This window comes from Salvelinus namaycush, chromosome 8 (assembly GCF_016432855.1).
Source record: "Salvelinus namaycush isolate Seneca chromosome 8, SaNama_1.0, whole genome shotgun sequence".
Taxonomy (NCBI): Eukaryota; Metazoa; Chordata; class Actinopteri; order Salmoniformes; family Salmonidae; genus Salvelinus; species Salvelinus namaycush.
In genome coordinates, this window is record NC_052314.1 from 44,780,638 (window position 1) to 44,806,386 (window position 25,749).

Genomic DNA, 25,749 nt, shown 5'->3' on the forward strand with positions numbered 1-25,749 from the left:
TTTTCTATAGTCATTATATATATTGTCTGAGCCTGCTTTCTATTTATACTGGTATTGCTCTTTCCTTTTTGAAATGGTGAATAAAGGAATACTGCTTTTATTTTCAATTAATAAGACACAATGAAGACATTGTTAGATTAAATGTATGCTTTTATACGGTCTGTATCTCTATTAAAGCAAGTCAAATAAAGATTTGTGCAAACTGGAAGTGTGACTTCTTTCCCCAATGATTTCCTGAGGCTGAGGTATTTTGTCAGTTATCAGTTATTCCATACCAAGGCTAGATGAGGCTGAATGGCAACTAATTAATCTAATTGGTACACGACTGTTCAGTCTGTTGAATATTTCATCATTGAAAAGATGGATTTCTTGGCTGAATTAAGGTTTTATTAAACCTTCAAAAAAGGGAAATACTGTACAAACACAATAAAGGATGTTTATTACATAAAGTAATTGACAGGAAAAGTAATTTACTACATCAATTATAATCACAGCCTCTCCCCTTCATTTGCTTAACTGGGGGAATGGGATGGCGAAATGGTTTACAATAGTCAGGGTGTCCAAAATGGCACCCTATTTCCTATATATAGTACACTAATTTTCACCAGGGCCCACAGGGCTATGGTCAAAAGTAGTACATTATTCAGGGAAAAGTTAGAGAATAGGGTGCCCTATTTGAGCAAAATACACTATATATACCAAAGTATGTGGACACTTCGGCAATTTAAAAAAAACTTTATTTAACTAGGAAAGTCAGTTAAGAACAAATTCCTATTTTCAATAACGGCCTAGGAACAGTGGGTTTACTGCCTTGTTCAGTGGCAGAACGACAGATATTTACAGTGTCAGCTCACTGATTCGATCTTGCAATCTTTAGGTTACTAGTCCAACGCTCTAACCACTATGCTACTTGCCTCCCCATACTTCAGCCACACCGATTGCTGACTGGTATATAAAATTGAGCATACAGCCATGCAATCTCCATATTCAAACATTGGTAGTAGAAGGGCCTTACTGAAGAACTCAATGACTTTCAACGTGGCACCGTCATAGGATGCCACCTTTCCAACAAGTCAGTTCATCAAATTTCTTCCCTACTAGAACCTCCCCGGTCAACTGTAAGTGCTGTTATTGTGGGGTGGAAACTTCTAGGAGCAACAACTGCTCAGTCGCGAAGTGGTTGGCCGCACAAGCTCACAGAACCGGACCGCCGAGTGCTGAATCACATAAAAATCATCTGTCCTAGGTTGCAACACTCACTACCGAGTTACAAACTGCCTCTGGAAGCAACGTCTGCACAATAACTTATCTCACCACACCAGGGTCGGTTGAAGCCAATGATTTTTAACATAATTGGTTGAGGCTAGGAAAAATTTAACTATGTACTTTGACTATTTGCCAATGAAAGGACTTTGTTTTCCTATCTTTTCAGTATTCAGTCTCTGGTATCAGCAGAAATGGTATCAGTTTCATTGTTGGTCGATTTCCAACCGAGGTGGTGTTGTAATAAGTCATGTGAGTAAGGGGCGGAAGTTGAATACAATTTCAACATGGCTGCGCCGCGATAAAGAAAGAAGAACCTAGCTGCGCCTCACAAAAACATAACGGTTTACCTTCGTCCGACCAGTTTTTCAGAGAGCATCAAGACATGTTGACGCTAGTGTTTAAGCTAATGGCATAAAGTCCAAGAGCAGATCAGACATCAACACAGGACCCGAGACAGATAGAACCTCGCCAATCTCGACTCATCACTGAGTTGACCAGCTACCAGGTAACCACCGTTACTCAATAACAAAAAGTAGCTTTGAGACTCACAGCTATTATGGACATCTGTTTTCAAAGTATACGAGAGTTGGTAAGATTATACTGCTGGGCTGCTAGCTATGGGATACATTTGTTATAGAGTATTAGCAACGTACTGACATTGAATGACCAAATATGTTAGGTAGCTTTAGTTTAGTTAGCCAACTAACAAGGTGATTGGTAATTGTTTACGGTGTCACACTGGTTGCTAGCAACAAGTTAACCAACCAAGGTCCCATAATGATAGGGTAGGATTTGCTAATTAGCTACATAATTTGGTGTCCAGCAAACCGAGGTAAAGACAGTTTCAGGTTGGATATTCGCCTGTAGTTTTCCTTACATCCACCAATAGCAGTTAGGGACCTTCAACATAGTGACAAATCAAAATGTTCAAATTTCAATTATTCCTAAAACGTTTTAAACTGGTTCTAGCTAACCCGATGCCATAGACACACATTGCACACTTTTTTTTGTCGATTTACATCTCGCACTATTTTCAATTATTTATTTACATTTTTGAATTTCAATAGCTCTTTGGTCATGTGACCTACTGACCTCAAACAAGGTTCATAATGTACACTGACTACACTTCTATATTGCACACCCCTTAGTTTGTCCATTTTCATCTCACACGTTTTTACATTACATTTTTATTGTTTTAATTTCAATATTGTATTATTGACTGTATGTTTGTTTATTCCATGTGTAACTCTGTTGTTGTTTGTGTCGCACTGCTTTGCTTTATCTTGGCCAGGTCGCAGTTGTAAATGAGAACTTGTTCTCGACTAGCCTACTTGGTGATGTGACCTACTGACTTCAAACAAGGTTTGGAATGTACAGTCAGTGAGCCTACACATTGCACACCCTTTAGTTTGTCCATTTTCATCTCACATGTTTTTACATACATTTTTCAAACTTTCAATTATCAATAGCTCCTTGGTCATGTGACCTACTGACTTCAAACAAGGGTCTGAATGTACACTGTGGGCCTACACATTGCACACCCTTTAGGTTGGTCCATTTTCAACTCACATGATTTTACATTAATTTGCCTGCTCTGCCCCACTGAAGGACAGTGTCACTTACACACCTATTCACTTCGGCCTTCTCTCTGGGGCCTTCCTGACCTCCAGGCAGGCCCCCATTGACCTGGTTACTTCTGGCCTCTAGGTCTACACTCCCTGCCCGCCTTCTCCCTGGGCCTGAGAGTGTATAGCTTACTCCCTGGAACTACAGACCTCCAGGCCTCCACACCTACTCGATCAACACCCCTCTCCCTTGGCCTTAGAGTATCGCTTACTCCCTGGAATTACTAAAATGTCTATAGTCCCGCTGTCAGGAACCACGTTCACCTGGTAACCCGTATAACAGGCTCTGTGCTCCTGGTGACCCGCCTGCTTTTTTCTGCTCACAGACTAAGCTCCCACTCCAACCTCCATGGCCTGAATGCTGCCCCAGCCCCCGAGCCCGACCACCCCTGCTTGGACTCGGAGTGTCCCCTGCCTTGATGGAGACCTCCTTGTGCACCTGGTAACCTGAAACAAGCTCTGTGCACCTGGTGACCTGCCCACTTTTATCAGCTAAGAGACTAAGTCCCCAACCTCCACAGACTGAGTGCTGCCCCCAGCCCCTGAGTAACGCCCGGTGGTATCATCAGAGGCTTTTCTGTCTTACAAACTGGACATCAGTTGCCGCTACTAACCTTCTATGGACTTTAACTGTTTTTTTACACCCAATCGACATCAAGTGCCAGTGCAATACTTATAGGCTTGAGAACCAGATACCCCTCGCAGTACCTAGCGGCACCATCAACTGGGTGTCGGAATAAGCAACCTTTGAATTTCATCCTTGACATTCAGTGATCTGTGCCTAGTGGGAACCTAGGCTTCTTCTGTCCGTTTTATGGTTCCGCAGCAAATCAATGGCCGTGGATGGTACTACCCACATCAGATGCAGGCCTCCCTCCCCAGACAAGCTTGAGATACCGCTCCCAACTTCATAGGGCATGAGCCAGATCCATGCAATGCCCTATCACTGCGGGGCCAATGGGTTTTGTCTCCGCCTCAAGTCTAGTGAGCGTAGAGACCTCCCCACCTACAATATGTGGGGCTGGGGAGATCTGCGAAAAGGGCCTGGCGTGTGTCCAGAGTTGCCGCCGCTAACCCCCCCACCCGCCTGCCTGACCGTTCTGACTACCAGCCTGCCTATCCCCTTGTACTGTTTGGGGGTCTGATCTGGTTTCTGACCCTGGCCTGACCTTGAGACTGCCTATCGCCTGGTACTGTTTGGACTCTGACCTGTTTTATGAACTCTCGCCTGTCCCCGACCTGCCTTTACCTACTCCTTTTGTTATAATAAAAATCGGAGCTCAACCATCTGCCTCCTGTGTCTGCATTTGGGTCTCGCCTTGTGCCCTTATACCGTGGACATTCTGAAATTTGTTTGAGGTCAGTAGGTCACATTACCAAGGAGCTATTGAAATTTGAAAGTTTGAAAAATGAATGTAAACTCGTGTGAGATAAATGGACAAACTAAAGGGTGAGCAATATAGAAGCGTAGTCAGTAGACATTCTGAACCTTGTTTGAGTCAAGTAGGTCACATGACCAAGGAGCTTGGTTGAAATTTGAATGTAAAAAAAGTTTGTACTTTGATTACGCTCCCTAACTAATTAAACTAGGAATACAAAATGCTGCTCACATTTCCACATGTTTATTAGCTTTGGAAAGCGAAATAATCTCCAAATCGTGAAAATAAGACCTGCGCAATTTTTCCAACATCATGACACTTATTTGGAGTCTGTGGCTCAAGTGGTCTGAAAGCTATTGAGGTTTGAAAGCGCAAATATCCTTTGAATATCCAACTTATAACTGTCTTTACCTCGGTGTCTAGCAATCACGTAACGGTAGCCAGCTAACGGGTAACTACATAATGTCTACTTCTGCAAGCTTACAAAGACGTCAATGGGACCCTGCTCAAACTAGATAACTTGCTAAGTTCAAGTATCGATCAGAATCACATTGGTATTTTATGTAGCTATCTGTAAACAGATTAAGCATTTTAACCCTCTACTCTAGACAGTTTGGTGGTTAATTATGAACAGTTTAGCTTTTGGTTTGAAGAGGATGTTTGTGTATTCGCCTGCCTGTCAGCACAAATTGACCCTTGTCTGGTGACCACCTAGAGTTAGCCTTTGTGTGACGTTGAAAAACACTTCAGGAAATTGGAAACCATACTCAAGCCCCAACTCGTCGTTCTCTCTCTGGTATTTTTCATTACCTGAGTTTCCTCACATACTCTTTCTAAACAGCCTCCGTTCTTGCTGATACAAATGCACACACACTGTCTTAACACTCTGCACACACGTATTCAGACATGTGCTGTCCATGCTCACATGACAGTAAGCTAGTTTCGTTAGCATACATCACAAGACTGCATTGCTATACTTCCCCTATACTGACCCCTTCTCCCACATTATATCTTGACTGTATTGTTCCCCTGGCTCTAAATTACATTGCTTTCCCTTCAGCTGAATAACACAACCAAACCACTCAAATTTGCTTTGGTTTTACAATGACACACTTTTGAAATGCATTTGGACCTTCGTGTGTCTCTGCCATTCATTTAGGTATTTTGACTTTTGACTTTTTATTTTCCCTCCTTTGTTTCTGCCTGAGAACTCTTTGCACGTGAGTTCAATTTAACTCAAGGTGCCTACTGTGTTGACCCAAAAATGGCCTTCTCATCATTCAGTTTTCTTTCCTTGCAGCTGTGATGTCTCTAGCTGACCCCACCTCTGACACCACGCCCTTCTTCTCTGATGACAGCGAGGCGGAAGGCTCAGAAGAGCCTGGTGCGGGGCCTAGCCAGCGCCGGGAAGTGGAAGAGCCAGCCAGCGGCGTGTCCAGCATGAGATCGGTGTTCACTGTTATTGTCCTGTGTTTCATCAACCTGCTCAACTACATGGACAGGTTCACCGTGGCTGGTATGGACGATCTAACGTTACACCAAAATTTACCAAACCCAATTGCTCACCTAACATTTCTTTAAAGGGGAACTACATATCATAAGTGTTTAGATTTTGATCCTCACCTTTTAAAGGTCCCGAACAGTCATTCTGATTACCATGTAAAATAGCCTTATGCGTGACTTAAACATCACCCTTTATATTTTTTCCCGATTTTAGATTTAAAAAAATAAAAATCATGTCAATGTTAAAGGAATTCCGATTCCTGTTTATTAACCAATTCAATTAAAACACTCTGCCCATAAATAAGAATTTGTAAGATAATTATCTGCATAAAATGGACAGATGCCAGTCTTAAAATCAATCAATCAATAGCGTTTATTCTCGAGAGTACTGATCATAATACATCTTACATCAGGTTATATAATAAAGATGATGTCATAGGTTTTAATGTCCAACCTCCTCTCGGATACAATGGCAATACAGTTCGAGTTCTCATTACTGTCTGCCACCTGTTCAACTATCTACAACCAACTCAAGGTCTTTCCCCTCCCTGGGTAGAGACAGAATGTCCTGTAAGGAACACAGCATTCCAGCCTGTCTGAAGATAACTCCATTCTTTCTAATAAGGAACATATTACACTCAACATTTATGAGTTATAATTCTAAGTCAAATGTATACATATTTTAGTCATTAAACACAAAAATCCCGTAACATATCCACCCTATGACTAAATATTATACCTTTAATCGTACTTATAGTTTTATTAGAAATATTAAAAAGCACAATTCTATTTTTATTAGAAATATTTCTTGTTTTCCAAATACAACCTAAATCAACCACAACATATTACACTACATCAATATATGTATTGTATATTATATATATATATATATATCAGAATCATAAAAAGCATCAACACAAGATGAGAACTAATATTTATAATGTCTCAAAGTAGCCGGATCCATCCTCGGTCTGGGAACCAGTATTCATCCTCCCAGTGGTTAGAACTTGGAATCGGTTCATATCCTTATCAATATTGTCCTTGATTTCTCCAGAGTCCTGGAAATGAGACCTTTCACACCCAGAATCAAACAGCATTCACACAGAATCAAAACACTCATACAGGTGAAATTGGCCCATGACACAGTGATTATGACAATTTTCCATTCCCCAAACATCCTGTCACATCCATTTTTAAGAGAATTATCACTCCAGAGTTTTCTGCCAATTCGTGAGCTAAGGTGGTTTAAACCAATCAGGGCCTAGGTCACTGATCCGTCTAGAGCTGTGTCATCAGGGATAAATGTGCAACATTCTGCTCCAAATAAGACGCACACGCCACCCTTTTCTGCCGATAACATATCCAATACTATCCTATGTAAATACTATTGTCAAAAGATCCGGACGGATCACTCCTCCTCTCTCTTCTACCTGGTTCTAGGTCCTCGTTTTAGATAAGGGTGAAAAGCATGTCTAAATAAATACTATTGGTCCAATTGGTAGGCAGGTCAGGCCACAACCTCATCCCTCCATATAACAAACAGACATCCACTCTGGGCCTTTTTATCTTACTGAAATCCCCGGAAGTCAACCATCCAGTCAGGTCTTACTTCCTCTTCATCCCATCCTTCTGTAACTGTAAAAGGAGGAATGGAGGTAATGGGCACATGGGGATAAAGGTTATGCAGATCAAAGCAACTGTCATTGTCTGGCTTCCCTGCCTTCATGAACAGCTTTATCATACAGGCCATTCCCCTGAGTATATCAATTCCATCAAATGGAAAGGAGATGGTGGTCAGCTGTGGTTTGGCAGTAGCACAGACATTTTAACCAAAGTTGGAATCCCCAAAACCCAGTCTCCACCTCTATCACTTCTCTAAGGTAATTGTCTGAACTATTCGTACAGGTCCTTTACCCTGGATGTTTATACTAGGAATGTCCGTGGCGTTAGGGAGATGAATTGAACTCTGGCTGACCATAGTCTTCTTACCAGCTCTAACCTCTGCCACCTGGAATGGTACCATAGTATCAGTTGAAAACTGGTCGAAACCAACATACCATAACCCGAAATCCTGGGACTTTACCGTTTTAATGTTAATTCTTACCTTTATACAATACTTCCTCTGCTCGGGAACACAGTCAGAAACTCCAATCCTTACTATACTCCATCTGTTCCTAAATTGGATGTATGGGTTTACATAGCTCTCTCTCTGTGTGTGAGCTATGACCTGTGTCCATGAACCACACGGAGACCTACACAGCCTAAATTCTATAATGGCTCTTAGTCCTAGACTGCCCAGGAGTCAGAGACCCCTTTTGGTCTACATAAAACTCCATTGACACATCCTTCCTAACCTCCACTCTAACTTCCTGTCTATCCAGATCAAGGGATCTCTTCCTTGATTAATACAAAATTCTCATCATCGAAACCATGGGTCAAGTTACCACCTTCTGCAAACTCAGGTGGGGTGTGGTGTATTTAGGAATATGGCTCCCACAATAAGACAGCTCAGACCAATCAGCGCCCCTGTAAAGCCCCACCCTCTCCCAGAGAACATATCAACCGCCAGAGATCAAGCAACACTTTCACTTCTATGAACGTACACAGTGATGAGAGGGCGGGGTCAGGGAATCTTCATTAAGGAGTTGACCCCCGAACTTTATTAGCTACGGTTCTTCTCCTTAACTCTGTGATCATTCGGCAGTGTCAGTGTGTCCTACCCTCCTACAAGTGTGAAATGCCCTCAGGTAACTCTTTTCAGTTATTCTCACTGTGAATGCAGTCACAAGGAGTGCTTGGTCTGGCCCCTCCCAATGGGGCTGCATTCCACCTATTCTCCTCAGGTGATTAGATCCAGATCCTGGCCCAATCATGTCGGTAATCCCCTCCTGTAGTTCTCCTGTAGAGCATAAAATCTTGGACATACAGGTTTGGTTAACAAACAGTTTTTTAATGTGTTCTGCTAGAACCTCTGTCATTCTATCTGTTCTATTTGATTAGCTAGAATGTCATCCATTATTATCCTAGGAACCCAACTCTAGGAAGAATATCTTGACCTAATTTTTTAGTTACCATACTCGTCTCCGCCAAGTAAGTTGGGAACGCTATATATATATATATAAAAAAAAAAATGTTTATTATTATTATCTGATAGGCCACATCTGATAGGCCACATCCTATCCTAGACCATCCCCCCTTTTATACTTGGCTCCGCCCTTGTATCAATCCTGAATCAACATAACAATTCTCTGTTAAGTGTTTTATTTACTTTAAAAGTTATCAGTGCTTTCCCTTAGTTCCTGAAACCAACTAAGTTTTTCATTCCCTCTGTCTCCCCTCAGTAACCGTGACCCAGTCTGTGCCACTCCTATCTCTCTGCTCTGCTCGCACCCACCCTTCTAAGTTCTGTGTAATGGTACGGCTTATCTCGGGACGCATTCCACTGATTATACTGGGCCTTGAGTCCCTTCACTGCCTGTAGCTTGGTCCCAAACATTAACTAAGTGTCTCTCTGTTATCTGAACCCATGGAATTACAAACCAAACAAAAAAATGTCTATGGTGGCAATTTCTACAGTCCTTACATAGGTTAAATAAGGTTACTAATGAAATATCTCCTTCAGGAGCCCACTGTATTTTATCTAAACCTCCATAAGTTGACCAATGGCGCCCTCTAGTGACTTTATCCTCCACCAATATCCACAATTTTGTATCACCTCAGAAGCCATCAGCCATACCACCACTTCAAAGAAGTGTTATTTATTATATTATACAAAATAAAGAACCCTTTATCTAAAAAATGTACGTATTTATGAAAACTCAGAAAACAAAACTTCAAATATTCCAAATTCCCCTCAAACCCAACGTTTACTACAAGCAAAACCTAGCAATTATAATAAGTATATTGTACACCCTCAAATCATTAGTTTTAAATTTCCTTAATGGTTGATGTAACTCATTCAGTCTTTCTCCAAATTGTCTCCCCAAAATACTTTATACCCTGCCATTACACTCACACAACTGTGATAAACGTGTACTGTCCCTTTAAAATAAAACACTCCCAGCCAGCCATACCAGTTTGCGGCCCGTTCTTTGTTCCTCATAATGAAAACAAATAATGTTTAGAATACGTTTACTTCTTGTTCGAATTCCCTGGTGTTCCTTAACCAAAAACCAATAACTTTTAGCCACTTTTGAAAAGTGACTCCAAGCTATAATGCACGCCTTTTCCCTCTAAATGACACAACCAATTTTCTCTGTCATAATTTGATACGGCCACACCCGGTGGGGAAAGTACAAATTGTATCCCGTTCCTCCTATAATACCCAATGCTAAATTCAACGTTGTGGTTAAATATACGGATTTGCCAATCATTATCAAATGTTGAATATACAGGTTTAGTAATTTTATCAAATAGATTAGTATAGTTCAAATCAAGATATGCGTTTACATATGGATATACATTCTCACTGTTGCTCTCTTTAATTTAAAAACTCCTCTACTATAGTATTTATTACTAAATGGAATTAACAATCCCTAATATAAGAATTCTTATCAAATATGTATTCAAATTAATCACAGTCACAACATCATTGCCTGGTTGCATAAGTGCATCGTGAGTTATGTCAACAACTAGCGCTCAACCTGTGTTCAGAACGCAGCAACTTTCAACGAACTGTAAATCATTGTTGACTAACTGCAACAGGCAATAGTATGGGTTCGATAACCCAAAACCAATTTATCACAAAGGTTGGATCTTGAATATAATTTTACAACGTCAATCAACATCTCTCAATCAAAATTATACTGCCAGAAGTACAGAATAGAGTGTACCTGAACAATGGCCAAATCCATTCGAGTAACGTTATTGTGTATCCCACCTAATGACGTTGTTTTACGTCGTTACACAACAAATCAACCTGCCTCTAGCAACGTACCCTGAAAATTAGTAGCCAATACAATACCAAAACTAACTCTCTTATTCCTGCCTCTAGGCAAAACATCCACTTACTCCAACTGAGTTTTGCACCAAAACTATCGTATAAGTAAAATCAACTTCTCAACTTTATCTACTCCAAAATGTAAACGTACCATATACTTCGCTAAATTTATATCGCATGTCAGTCATCCATAATAATTATAACATTCCGATGGGCACAACTTTATCGTATTTCTCCGTTATTCTTTAGAATTCATCAGGTTTAGGTAACTGACACTTCTACGATTCAGTAATATAAATACGACTCATGTCTCCATACATTATTCATGAAGATCATTGTATCACACAATGTATCATATCGAAAACGCATCGCTATCATTTAGAATTAGATTAGTCTTTTATTTTAACCTAAACAAGTTATTAAAACGTTTCAGTTTATATCCTATACCGACACGAATGACCATATTTTCTCAGGCAAAACATACAAATGGTTTAATTACAATTAAAAGACTCCTTGAATCGAAGTCAGGTCACAAGCTTGGGAGGCAGTTATTTAACCCCTGAACCACCATCACTTTTGGAATAAAGGAACCAATAACCCTATTATAATTTTCTGTAGTCGCAAACTCCCGTCCATTCAGGGACCTCCTTGGAGAATTTACTACCCATGTTTAATAAATCCTTGCCGCTCCTAGTAGCTATGGTCCTATTATTATAATTTTTCTATGATTTATGTATGTGTTGTTTTTACCGTTAGTTTTTACCTAGTTATTTTGGTTGTTCTCCCGTTTGGAAACTTTATCTATAGCGTTGCATTTGTTGGACATTACATCTTACCCGTACAGATATAAACTATTTCCCCGGGGCGTAAAGTCCCAGTTAATAACCTATTATTTTGTGTCAGAGGACTTTTAAAGTTAATATCTCGTATCTTACTCCGCTATATTAGGTTTCCCTCTCTCCTGGAACCTCCTGTCTATAGATTTGGCTTTTATCTCAGATGTATAGATTTCGGTTTCCCTCTCCTCCTGTTTTGATACATCTTTCAGTATTGAATAAGTGCAGTCATCTTGCCCGAACAGAACCACCCTTCCTTCTCACAAAGCCTATTTAGGTATGTCTTTTGAATTAATGGCTGTCCTATTCGCACAACACGACTGCACCCGTCAACACCTGTTTCAGTATCTTGGCTTAGTCTCGGGACTTGCCTCTCATGACTAAGATTCGTTTAAATTATGGCAGTGCACTCGGCTTAGTCTCGGGACTTGCCTCTCATGACTAAGATTCGTTTAAATTATGGCAGTGCACCTTGCCCCAGGTCTTTTGCGGACCTGTCTCTGTGTATCGGTCATACAAAACCCCTTGGATCTGTTTGGAATAGCAAAGGTCCTATTATTGATAAATTCTAAACATTTTAGAACATTAAATCAAGGATAACTTAAATCATTCCCCCCAGAATCGAGAATATAGGCTACTGACCTTGTCGCCGACTGGGAAAAGCAATGTTCATTGGATTCTCGTCACCACCTCTGTCATGTACCAGTTCACCACTGGCCTGAAATAAACCCTCAATTCAGAGGTCAGGTCTTTGTCTTACGGATCCTGGATCCGGCCGTGCACGGTTTTCAGCAGTTTCTTGGAACGACAGAGGCAGATTTTGAGTTCCGACTCGAAGGACCAAATTGTTAAAGGAATTTCGATTCCTGTTTATTAACCAATTCAATTAAAACACTCTGCCCATAAATAAGAATTTGTAAGATAATTATCTGCATAAAATGGACAGATGCCAGTCTTAAAATCAATCAATCAATAGCGTTTATTCTCGAGAGTACTGATCATAATACATCTTACATCAGGTTATATAATAAAGATGATGTCATAGGTTTTAATGTCCAACCTCCTCTCGGATACAATGGCAATACAGTTCGAGTTCTCATTACTGTCTGCCACCTGTTCAACTATCTACAACCAACTCAAGGTCTTTCCCCTCCCTGGGTAGAGACAGAATGTCCTGTAAGGAACACAGCATTCCAGCCTGTCTGAAGATAACTCCATTCTTTCTAATAAGGAACATATTACACTCAACATTTATGAGTTATAATTCTAAGTCAAATGTATACATATTTTAGTCATTAAACACAAAAATCCCGTAACAGTCAAACTACCAGGAAGTCTGAAAAGATTGAGTGGGCGGGGAGCTCACCTTGACGGGCGGTTATTTTGAAAACACCTATGTCAAGCAGTGTTGCAGTGAGATTATCTCAAACAAATTTGCTGATACACAAAGCAACTCAGACAACATTGAAATTGCATACAACATCGAATCCTGTCATACATCATGGATTCAAATTGGATGTAGTCTATCACAGTGCCATCCGTTTTGTCACCAAAGCCCCATATACTACCCACCACTGCGTCCTGTATGCTCTCGTTGGCTGGCCCTCGCTACATATTTGTCGCCAAACCCACTGGCTCCAGGTCATCTATAAGTCTTTGCTCGGTAAAGCCCCGCCTTATCTCAGCTCACTGGTCACCATAGCAACACCCACCCGTAGCATGCGCTCCAGCAGGTATATTTCACTGGTCATCCCCAAAGCCAACACCTGCTTTGGCCGCCTTTCCCTCCAGTTCTCTGCTGCCAATGACTGGAACGAATTGCAAAAATCACTGAAGCTGGAGACTTATATCTCCCTCACTAACTTTAAGCATCAGCTGTCAGAGCAGCTTACCGATCACTGCACCTGTACACAGCCCATCTGTAAATAGTTGACTGTGCTTTAAACAGCTTGGAAAATTCCAGAAAATTATGTCATGGCTTTAGAAGCTTCTGATAGACTAATTGACATCATTTGAGTCAATTGGAGGTGTACCTGTGGATGTATTTCAAGGCCTACCTTCAAACTCAGTGCCTCTTTGCTTGACATCATGGGAAAATCAAAAGAAATCAGCCAAGACCTCAGAAAATAAATTGTAGACCTCCACAAGTCTGGTTCATCTTGGGAGCAATTTCCAAACGCCTGAAGGTACCACGTTCATCTGTACAAACAATAGTACGCAAGTATAAACACCATGGGACCATGCAGCCGTCATACCGCTCAGGAAGGAGATGCATTCTGTCTCCCAGAGATGAACGTACTTTGGTGCGAAAAGTGCAAATCAATCCCAGAACAACAGCAAAAGACCTTGTGAAGATGCTTTTATCCCTGCTTCCTCAAGCATCTATATCCACAGTACAACGTGTCCTATGTCGACATAACCTGAAAGGCCGCTCAGCAAGGAAGAAGCCACTGCTCCAAAACCGCCATTAAAAAAAGCCAGACTACGGTTTGCAACTGCATATGGGGACTAAGATCGTACTTTTTGGAGAAATGTCCTCTGGTCTGATGAAACAAAAATAGAACTGTTTAGCTATAATGACTATCGTTATATTTGGAGGAAAAAGGGGGAGGCTTGCAAGCCGTAGAACACCATCCCAACCGTGAAGCACGGGGGTGGCAGCATCATGTTGTGTGGGTGCTTTGCTGCAGGAGGGACTGGTGCACTTCACAAAATAGATGGCATCCTGAGGAAGGAACATTAAGTGGATATATTGAAGCAACATCTCAAGACATCAGTCAGGAAGTTAAAACTTGACAATGACCCCAAGCATACTTCCAAAGTTGTGGCAAAATGGCTTAAGGACAACAAAGTCAAGGTTTTGGAGTGGCCATCACAAAGCCCTGACCTCAATCCTGTAGAACATTTGTGGGCAGAACTGAAAAAGCGTGTGCGAGCAAGGAGGCTTACAAACCTGACTCAGTTACACGGGTTCTGTCAGGAGGAATGGGCCAAAATTCACCCAACTTATTGTGGAAGGCTACCTGAAACGTTTGACCCAAGTTAAACATTTTAAAGGCAATGCTAACACATACTAATTGAGTATATGTAAACTTCTGACCCACTGGGAATGTGATGAAGAAATAAAAGCTGAAATTTAAATTTCACTCCTTGACAAGGAGTCACTAGCGACTCTAAGCCACAAGAGGGTAGAAACCATTTCAAACATTGCTCATTTTTTTTTTTTTTTTTTTTATTTTTTTTTAAAGTGCAGACTGTCAGCTTTAATTTGAGGGTTACAGACACACACTACTATTCTTCTGACTTGTCACATTCTTAAAAGAAAGTGGTGATCCTAACTGACCTAAGACAGGGAATTTTTACTAGGATTAAATGTCAGGAATTGTGAAACTGAGTTTAAATGTATTTGGCTAAGGTGTATGTAAACTTCCGACTTCAACTGTAGCTAGCCAATTCATCTTGGACAATTTCAGTTGAAACTTTACAGGGTGAGGTCTGAATACATTTAATTAAATACATGTATATTGACTATCTTCCAATTGGAATGTCTCTCGATATAATGACATGACATCTGTCAGAGTTTTGGGCAGCCCTTCCCCCTCTTTTGTTCCATGCTGGCTGAAGACTTAGCTAGCCTCTAATTAAATTTGCTGACACACTGAAGTCAAATTTTGGTGCTAGTTTACTTGTACCAATCTAAACCACGCACCTCTGCCAACACGCCTTCTGCGATGACAGTTACAAGGCTGTACGTATTTAAAATGGGTAAGATAATAAGATGTTACCATGGTGTATTAAAATGAGGCTTTATGTGATTAACTTTCTGATCAAACTTTATCAATGTAAAAGCAACAGTAATTTTGCATAATTTGGTCATCCTACTTTGTTCTGGTTTCATCCAAATATCATCAAATTTGATGAAAAACATGATTTGGACTGTGCAGGACCTTTTTAAGAGTTATATATTATGATAATTTCACACAAAGAACAATCATCGATCTGTTTGCTACGGAAGAATAGGCAACTCCTAAAAAGCATGTTGGATTAGACTATCATAACCCCAATAAGTAATTTTCCATATAACAGGTCTGTCTGTCTCTGTCTTGTTTAGGTGTTCTGCCCGACATTGAGCAGTACTTTGGGATCAATGATGGGAAGTCGGGACTGCTCCAAACAGTCTTCATCTGCAGCTACATGTTCCTGGCTCCTGTCTTTGGTTACCTGGGTGACCGGTACAACAGGAAGGTGATCATGAGTGTGGGCATCGGCTTCTGGTCCGTGGTGACGCTTGCCAGCTCCTACATGCCCAGAGAAGTGAGTGACACTTCCTAACTATCGTTTTCAGCAGGGGTTGGAACTGAAATTATTAGTTCTGAACAGAACCATTCTTTTTTGGGTTCCGATCCACTGTTCTGACCAGCAAAATAAAACTGTTTTGAATCCCCAAAATGTTACGGTTTATATCGTTCCTTTCTGTTGCTTTAAAAAACATATTTTTTGCAGAGCAGCTCCAGAATTTAAATTTAAAAACACTTCTCTTTTTTGTAGTTAATAAATCCAATGTGAAACGTGATAACTATAGTATCCTTAACTAGTGTTAAAAAGGTTACTCCATTCTTCTATAATTAAAAATCTCTCCCTAATTTCTGACGACTATTGTTTTAGGAACTATAAAGTTGGGAATATGCTCCACATCGAAACAACAAATGTTTTTTTTGTTATTTGCAGTTTTTAAGTGGACTGTGGATAATTTGGCCAATATCGCTTGTTTATTGATGGTGCTGGCAGCGCCCAGTTGGTTTCTTTCTCTCGGATCTTAACGGGTCTCTTGGATCCGAACCAGCACAGGTCTGTTCGAATCTGCTTTCCACAGTACTTTTCAGAATTGGTCCCGCTGACCTTGGAACGGTCTCCGTTTTTTGGAAAATAATTGTGTGCTTGTCGGGTGGGAGAGCCACGGATCCATTTCGGAAAGGATCCAACTTTTTGGACATGTGAAGACCTCTAGGTCCATGCCCTGGTTCTCAGACAGTGTATATGAATTGACAACGGACTGTAAATATGTGTGTGACAACTCCTAAACTTTCTGTGTCTGCCTGCCTGCTTGTCTGTCTGTCTCCGTGTGTGAAGAGACGTGAGCTGCGGGTCTCCACTGAATTGGGTAAATTTGCCTTCAGTTTTAATGCCGCTCATTTTTTTAAATAACCTGCAGAACTCCCTGCATCTTGATTCCCTGGTGGCAGTTTAGGAGTCTGTGTTGAATTTGTTAAGTCAAAGAGTATTTTTTTGTTTTTTATTATTAACTGTAAAAAGGTGGGCCTACCGAGTGGCGCAGTGGTCTAAGACACTGCATTGCAGTGGTTAAGGCGTCACTACAGACCCGGGTTCGATCCCAAGCTGTGTCACAACCGGACGTGACCGTGAGTAAGCTGGTAGTCAGTTGAATGGTGTTTCCTGTGACACATTGGTGCGGCTGGCTTCCGGGGTAAGCGGGTGGGTGTTAAGGAGCGCGGTTTGGCAGGTCATGTTTTGGAGGACGCAATACTCGACCTTCGCCTCTCCCGAGCCTGTTGGGGAGTTGCAGCAATGAGACAAGATCGTAATTGGATATCAAGGAATTGGGGAGAAAAGTGAAGAGAAAAGAGTTCAAATTGTATTTTTATTTTTTATTAACCTGCAGTTTTTCATTATTTAAACAAATATATATATATATACTCAGCAAAAAAAGAAACGTCCTCTCACTGTTAACTGCGTGTGTAAATATTTGTATGAACATAACAAGATTCAACAACTGAGACATAAACTGAACAAGTTCCACAGACATGTGACTAACAGAAATGGAATAATGTGTCCCTGAACAAAGGGGGGTCAAAATATGCTGCAGTAAGTACTGCAGTGCATCTCCTCCTCATGGACTGCACCAGATTTGCCAGTTCTTGCTGTGAGATGTTACCCCACTCTTCCACCAAGGCACATGCAAGTTCCTGGACATTTCTGGGGGGAATGACCCTAGCCCTCACCCTCTGATTCAACAGGTCCCAGACGTGCTCAAGAGGATTGAGATCCGGGCTCTTCGCTGGCAATGGCAGAACACTGACTTTCCTGTCTTGGAACTCACGCACAGAACGAGCAGTATTGCTGGTGGCATTGTCATGCTGGTGGGTCATGTCAGGATGAGCCTGCAGGAAGGGTACCACATGAGGGAGGAGGATGTCTTCCCTGTAATGCACAGTGTTGAGATCGCCTGCAATGACAACAAGCTCAGTCCGATGATGCTGTGAATAAATATATATATATATATTTTTTTTTTTAAATGTTTGTGTTGAATTTGTTGTCCTCAGGGCACCATTGAAAATGAGAACCTGGTCTCAATGGGCTCCCCTGATTTTAAATGAAAGTTAAATCTTAACCTGAAGGCATGTTTTTTTCTTCCCCCTCTCTCCACGCATCTCTCCACCATTCATCCTGTCAGTATTTCTGGCTCCTGTTGTTGACGCGTGGCCTCGTGGGGGTTGGGGAGGCCAGTTACTCCACTATCGCCCCAACCATCATCGCTGACCTGTACGTCAAGGAGAGGAGGACACAGATGCTCTCTTTATTCTATTTTGCCATTCCAGTGGGCAGGTGGGGTCATAGAACATACACACCTAATAATGTATACATCTGTCCATCTTTGTTATCTGTCTTGGATTATGTGTTAAGAGTAGGAGCCAATTGACCCTGTGGTGAATGTTTGTTCCATTGTCCTTCCTTCCTCAGTGGTCTGGGCTACATCGTGGGGTCAAAGGTTGATGACTTGGCAGGGGACTGGCATTGGGCCCTGCGGGTGAGTTATCAAATCCCCTGAGCTGTTGGATGTTATACATACTTCTCAACACACACGTTTCTCAAAATACATGCACTCTCAACCATAAAGGGAATAATACAAAAATGCATTAAAGCATGTCACCCAGCCAGCTGGTCATCTGACTCTGACTTAAAAATTCAATGTGTCCATGTTTTAGTTCTATCTGTCCGTATCATAAACCTCAATTATGCCATTAAAATTGTGTTTTTTCCCCTCAGGTGACTCCTGCGTTAGGACTGGTAGCGGTGGTGTTGCTGCTGTTCGTGGTGAAAGAGCCGAAGAGGGGTGCTATCGAGGCCCGACCGGAGCACACTCTCCAAAGGACCAGCTGGCTGGGTGACATGAAGGCCCTTTGCAGAAAGTATGTCCACCATCACAAGTCCAGTGTCAAAAAATATCCCTGTGTAGAGCACTACTTTTGACCAGAGCTGAGTATCATATCACATCCTATTTTCTATATTGTGCACTACTTTTGACTGGAGTTGAGTCTGAAATGACACCCATGTTTCCTATAATAGTCCACTATGTTTTGCCCATATCTCTATAGCTCTGTATTCATTGCACAATTATAATGTATCTTTGGTCCTATAGAAGAGTTATCAAACCAATATCTTTGTTTGTGTCTGTGTGTGCAGCCCCAGCTTTGTGTTGTCTACGTTTGGCTTCACAGCAGTAGCCTTTGTGACTGGCTCCTTGGCACTCTGGGCCCCGGCCTTCCTCTTCAGAGCTGCTGTCTTCAACGGAGAAAGGCCCCCCTGCGTTAAGGGGCCCTGCGACACCTCCGACAGGTAACACACAGGCTCACACCTCAAACTCACACCGACATCCAACAGGTGACACACAAACGTCCGACAGGTAACACACACACAAGAACTAGGTGCTGAACAAAGACACTTTATAATCAGTCAGAATGTTAAGGGATCATCAGACTCCTCTGTAATCACAGGATAAGATTGAATCATCACAACATTGTTGCCACTACTACACTCGACTCCTGATAACTGCAACGGCTTGGGATGATAGTACGAGTCAGTGAATAGAGAGCAGCAGTAGAGAATAGACATCAAACTTTCGCTATCAAAGGAATCCAGTTTATCAGGAAATAGTCAATTGTCAATCAAAAACCACACAGATGAGTTAGCAAGGGTAAACAAATGTTTCCTATTGAATTAAATGTTATAAACGCTTCTCACTCTCCCTCCCCAGCCTGTACTTTGGCATCATCACAGTTTTTTCGGGGATCCTGGGTGTGGCCAGTGGTGCAGAGGCCAGTAGGAGGCTGAGGTTGAGGACCCCAAAGGCTGACCCCCTGGTGTGTGCTCTAGGACTCCTGCTCTCAGCGCCCTTCCTCTACCTCGCCATCGTCTTCGCTCAGGCCAGCCCCATTGCCACCTACGTAAGCCAACACCCATCTCTCGCTCTGTGTGTCCGTGTCCGAATACTTGCATTCTAAATAGTAGGCATTTTGGGTATGGACAATTCCACGGTAATGGAGCTGAACTGAGACTTACATTTTTCACTTAAAATGTATACCAAACAAAAACCATGGATTTCAAAGTTTAACAAACCATACAAATCTATGCACAAGGACTACTTTAAACAATTAACACTGACATTTTTACAAAAACACATTCACTGTAAGAATGGTGCAGAGGCAGAAATCTGCCTCCGTTTTTTTTAATGAATTACACGTTTTCCAAAAACTCTTAAATATATGCTCCGAATTAAGATTCAACAATGTCTGCGGAAAGAATGGGGTGTCAGCTATGACATAAATCTATTTTGGTTATTGAACTACAGTAAGTGAAGTGGATTTACACCCAGGAAATGGAATTTCATCATGGTTCCCTGATCTGTACTACAGAAATTCTCTTCGTGGTGATTTATCCTAAATGGGTACACAAAGGTTAAAATATGCAATGTTCTCTCTTGCATATTTAGGTATTATTCTACACACTGGATATTATTTTAATGAGCTCTGCCCCCAAACAAGACCAAATTTGGTTGGTCCAGACCACACCAAATCTGAACCAATCATAGACGTCTATGTTTCACAAGTTTGGAGAGCACAGTACAGTAGAGCACAGTAGAGTGCAGATAGTTCAGTACATTATAGTGTACTCAACTTGTGTGCTCTACTGTATACTATACTGAACTCTACAGTACTGAACTATACTCTACTTCTTACTCTCCTGTCCTGTCCAAACTTGTGAACCTAACTGGTTTGTGACTACTATGATTTCCCATTGTAGCCAACTCAATTGCAGAAATTCTGTTACCAATTTGATATAAAAGAAAATAATGTAAAAACACTAAGTGTTAGGTCTACCTTTTTACTTGTTACTTCTGTGAATGCAGCTAGCTAAGCCTATTCAGAGAGGGATGCTATGTTAGCTGAAGTGTTGTGCACTGAAGTCCACAAGAGAAGGTAGAAGGTGAGAGGATAATAATAGAAATAAGGCCATGCTCATTAAAAAAGAATCACCCTCATCTTAAATGGCGCTGACCACCACTGATACACACTGTCTGCCATCTGCCCGGTACAGTTGAAACTGGGATTAATCTGTGAAGAGCACACTAGCAGGGTGCCAGTGGCCATTGAAGGTGAGCATTTACCCACTGAAGTATGTTACGACGTTGAACTGCAGGGGTCAAGACCTTGGTCAGGACAACGAGCACGCAGATGAGCTTCCCTGAGGCGGTTTCTGATAGTTTGTGAAGAAATTCTTCATTTGTGCAAACCCACAGTTTCATCAGCTGTCCGAGTGGCTGGTCAGATGATCCCGCAGGTGAAGAAGCTGGATGCCGAGGTCCTGGGCTGGCATGGTTACACATGGTCTGTGGTTGTGAGGCCGGTTGGACTTACTGCCAAATTCTTTAAAATGATGTTGGAGGCGGCTTATGGTAGAGAAATGAACATTTGAATTTTCTGGCAACACCTCTGGTGGACATTCCTGCAGTCAGCATGTCAATTGCATGCTCCCTCAACTTGAGACATATGTGGCATTGTGTGACAACTGCACATTTTAGTTTCATTTTATTGTCCCCAGTACAAGGTGCACCTGTGTAATGATCATGCTGTTTATTCAGCATATTCATATGCCACACCTGTCAGGTGGATTGATTATCTTGGAAAATGAGAAATGCTCATTAACAGGTGTGTAAACACATTTGTGTACCAAATTTGAGCGAAATAAGCATTTTGTGTGTATGGAACATTTCTGGGATCTTTCATTTCAGCTTATGAAACATGGGACCAGCACTTTACATGTTGCGTTTTATATTTATGTTCAGTGTATATATGCCTTACTTTCTCAGACTAGCTTTCATTTTAACACCCAATTTGATATGTTCCTAGTGACTTCACGTTGGTCCTTTTACATGGAAATGATCGTGTGTGAAAGTACGTGAAATTTTGCACAATATTGAGGAAGAGAAATGCTTGTGTTTGACAACAGCTGATACTCAGATATAGTTACACGCTGTACCAAAATAAACAAATGGCAGGAGTCAACGCAATTGCACATTAGATGACTCATTCTCAGTATGGCTGAGTCTAGTATGTTATGTTTTTATTTTATTTAACTAGGCTAGTCGTTTAAGAACAAATTCTTATTTTACAATGACTGCCTACCCCACCAAACCCTCCCCTAACCCGGATGATGCTGGGCCAATTGTGCCCCGCCCTTTGGCACTCCCGATCACGCCTGGTTGTGATACAGCCCAGGATCGAACCAGGGTCTGTAGTGATGCCTCTAGAACTGAGATGCAGTACCTTAGACCACTGTGCCACTCGGGAGCATGTGTTGCTATCTGCATTCGATTTTACTGAACAGTACGTAAATAGTGTGTAGTATGATTAGTATGCAGTTTTAGTAAGTAGTAGGTAAGACCGATCAGCCTCTGTCTTTCACACACACACGCTTTCCTCTCTGTTGGCTTTGTATCCCCAGTGTATGGGAATGGTAGTCTAACCAGTTTTTTTTGTGTGTGTGTGATCAGGTGTTTATATTCCTGGGAGAGACCTTCCTGTCTATGAACTGGGCCATCGTAGCGGACATCCTGCTGGTGAGTTCAGATGCATAACAATCCCCTATCTCGCACTATCAAAAAGCAAGGCGGTTGTGCCCTATTTAATCAATGTCCATATACAGATGTTTCTGGTCAAATTTGCAAACTCACCAGGTGTGCTTGTCCGGGGCTACAACAAAAATGTGTACTAACTGGATAATATGGATTCGGTTTCTGTTGAGGAATTTAGATCATGCCAAGTCAGTGGCATATATGAATAGCCACATTTTAAGTAATGTAACTCTTTAGTGCACATGTTTGCCCTTCCAACCTCAAGCTTACTTTTGTATTGTGCTGATTTATAAGATATGGAAAAAACATTTGCTAATTATTTCCTACCTCCCCTCCATCTCTCCCCCCCCCCACTCTCCCTCTGTCTTTCCCAGTACGTGGTGGTCCCCACGCGTCGCGCCACGGCTGAGGCCTTCCAGATCGTTCTCTCTCACCTGCTAGGAGATGCTGGGAGTCCTTATCTCATAGGCGTGGTATGTCTCGTGATTGTTATTATCGTGTGTATGTATGCATTACTACACATTTGATACACACACCTGTCTAAAGAAAGAGTATGATCCTCATTTACTGTCTGACACCCCCCCCCTCCCCATCAGGTGTCAGACTCTCTGAAGCAGACTGACTCGTACCTGTGGCAGTTCCGCTCCCTGCAGCTCTCCCTCCTCATGTGCGCTTTTGTGGCAGTGGGGGGCGGGGCTTTCTTCCTGGCCACCGCCCTCTTCATCGAGAAGGACCGCCAACATGCCGCAAACTACACACCCTCAGGTGAGAGGCTAAACTTGGAGCTACGTTTATGCGCCTGGGCCTCAGATTAGCAACAGGTGAAGCTATGACAGCCCAACTATGAATGCATGTGAAGTGGTGAAATTCAATGAGGAGCCTTTAAAATAAAAACTAAAATCTCATACTTTACCAGGTAAGTTGACTGAGAACACATTTTCATTTCCAGCAATGACCTGGGGAATAGTTATAGGGGATGAATGAACCAATTGGAAGCTGGGGATGATTTGGTGGCAATGCTTGTATGAGGGCCAGATTGGGAATTTAGCCAGTATACCAGGGTTTACACCCTTACTCTTACAGTAAGTACCATGGGATCTTACTGACCACAGAGAGTCAGGACACGTATTTAATGTCCCATTCGAAAGACTGCGCCCTACACAGGGCAATGTCCCCAATCACTGCCCTGGGGCATTGGGATATATTTTTTTTTAGACCAGAGAAAATGTGCCTCCTACTGGCCCTCCAACACCACTTCCAGCATCATCAAGGGACTGACCAGGACCAACCCTGCTTAGCTTTAGAGGCAAGACTGCAGTGGGATGCAGGGTGCTATGCTGCTGGCCCAACACTTACTCCTGCTAACTACAGTTATGTGAAAGAGAGTGTTGAGAGCAACCACAGATGAGACCGGTAGAGACGAGTTTACAGACCACAGGTGGTGTTAGCAGAGAGAGGCTAGCAACAGTTAGAAGAAACTACCAGGTCACATATTCTGCTCATCTTGATAATCAATATACAATGCTTTAATTGTACTGTCCTGCATTTTCTTTCCTTAACAGATGATGAACCAATTGTTGTACCGAAGAGCGGCAGGTCCACGAGGGTGCCAGTATCCAGCGTTTTGATTTGAGATTAAAGGGACGTTGGAGGCTCCTGTGGAATATGCTGCACCCTGATTGGTCCCTGTTTCAATCGCACAGCAGTTTTTTGTTTTTTTTTACAATTAGGGTCTTTGATTGGACAATGCCCTATACAGAGACTTTTATTTATTATTTGTAACGTTTGAGGTGATATGGTTTTTAATACCTTTATCTGCTGAGGAACATTGCAGAGTCAGAGCTGCCAAACTGCTCCACTCATCATTTTCTGGTGTTTTTGTAGTGACCAGTCAGATATTCCACTTCTGATTGGCTTCACGTGTTGGCATGACAACATGAGACAAAGTGGCTTATGAGAAATGTATGCAGAGTAGTAAACAGGAAGTCAAAGAGCCACATCAGTGGAAGCCTAACCTCTGTGGCTGGAAGAGGTGACCGGATAGAAGAAAGCACAAGAGAGAATTTCAGAAGAGAGGCAGCTACTTTACCTGAGGGAGAGAAAGAAGCAGAAAGCCTTTTTGCGTTCCGATGTGTGCACCCCCGTTATCTCCTGTTACAGCCAATGTGTCACAGGGTCACAGATAGGGGTGTCACTCTTAGACAGACGCTCATCCGTTACCCCACAGGGAATATATGTCAACGGTAGAGACCTCCGTGGAAAACCGGCAGGATATTTTTCACCCCAGTGCTCTGATTGATTTGTAACCACTACATCCCAACTACTGCTGATGTACTTCTTGCTTAGGTCTGAAACGCAGAGATCTGATTGGCCACGGAATAACTACGACCGGACCATTTTCGAAGCCATTCCAACCAGTGCTGTCGTCCTCCCGTCAACAAACTTAAGACTGTAAATATTATGCTTGTCCGTTCAGTGTAACCACATACTACTTACTACATACAGTATCCAACCGAGAAAAAGGGAGTTGGCAGGCACAGGCCCGTGGGAGCCGCATTGTACTCCAAACCCACCGATCGGTTGTGGGCTGTTGCATTTAACAGATTAAGCCTAATCATGCTTGTTGTTTTTTAGACCTGTTTGGTATATTATAATAATAACACTAGATTTGTCCCTCAGCTACCTAGAACGTGGTGGAGGGACAGATGTCTGTTCCAGACTGGTACAGAAGATAATCTGTTTTTTTTGTTGTTTTTTTATGCAATTACTGGTGTTTTTATGGAATGATCCTGGCGGTCAGGTGTACTTTATCTGAGGTCACAAAATCCAGAGTCACTGATGTCACAACGACCAGGAGATCAAATCAGGTCTATTACAGTTTAATTGTCTAAGGAAAATGTATATCCCTTTTTTAATGAAGGCGATTGTTACATTCTTTAAAAAAAATAAAAAATGTATTGGTTATTTTGGAAAGTGAAGCCTTAAAATAATTAGTTCTGTTTTTAACTTGAATTTGATTTGATGTAAACTTCCGTTGAAACATTAAACGATGAGAATGGACCGTTGACGAGATGACTCATGGAATGATTTCTCTATGTATCTGCGCATATGTCACTTAGTGCTTTGCAGTTGCAGAGGTGAGAAATGTGTGTCTTTGAAGCTTGGATCCTGTAAGCCCATAGCCACACTTTAATGAAGGGTTATATACTCTGCTGCACAAATACACCAAGTGCAGCTGTAGCCTCTCTCATTCAGCCTTTCTATACCTTTC

General features: G+C 41.9%; 1 protein-coding gene across 1 annotated transcript; it reads left to right on the plus strand.

Moving 5' to 3' along the window:
* The first annotated feature begins 1,435 nt into the window (after positions 1-1,435).
* Positions 1,436-25,545, plus strand: LOC120052715 (protein spinster homolog 1-like). Its single transcript, XM_038999791.1, has 12 exons — positions 1,436-1,771; positions 5,571-5,786; positions 15,660-15,862; positions 18,021-18,172; positions 18,308-18,374; positions 18,614-18,756; positions 19,031-19,183; positions 19,602-19,791; positions 22,398-22,463; positions 22,853-22,951; positions 23,075-23,243; positions 24,041-25,545. The coding sequence occupies exons 2-12, from the start codon at positions 5,576-5,578 to the stop codon at positions 24,109-24,111; spliced, it is 1,524 nt and encodes a 507-aa protein (XP_038855719.1). The 5' UTR covers positions 1,436-1,771; positions 5,571-5,575; the 3' UTR covers positions 24,112-25,545.
* The last annotated feature ends 204 nt before the right edge of the window (positions 25,546-25,749 follow it).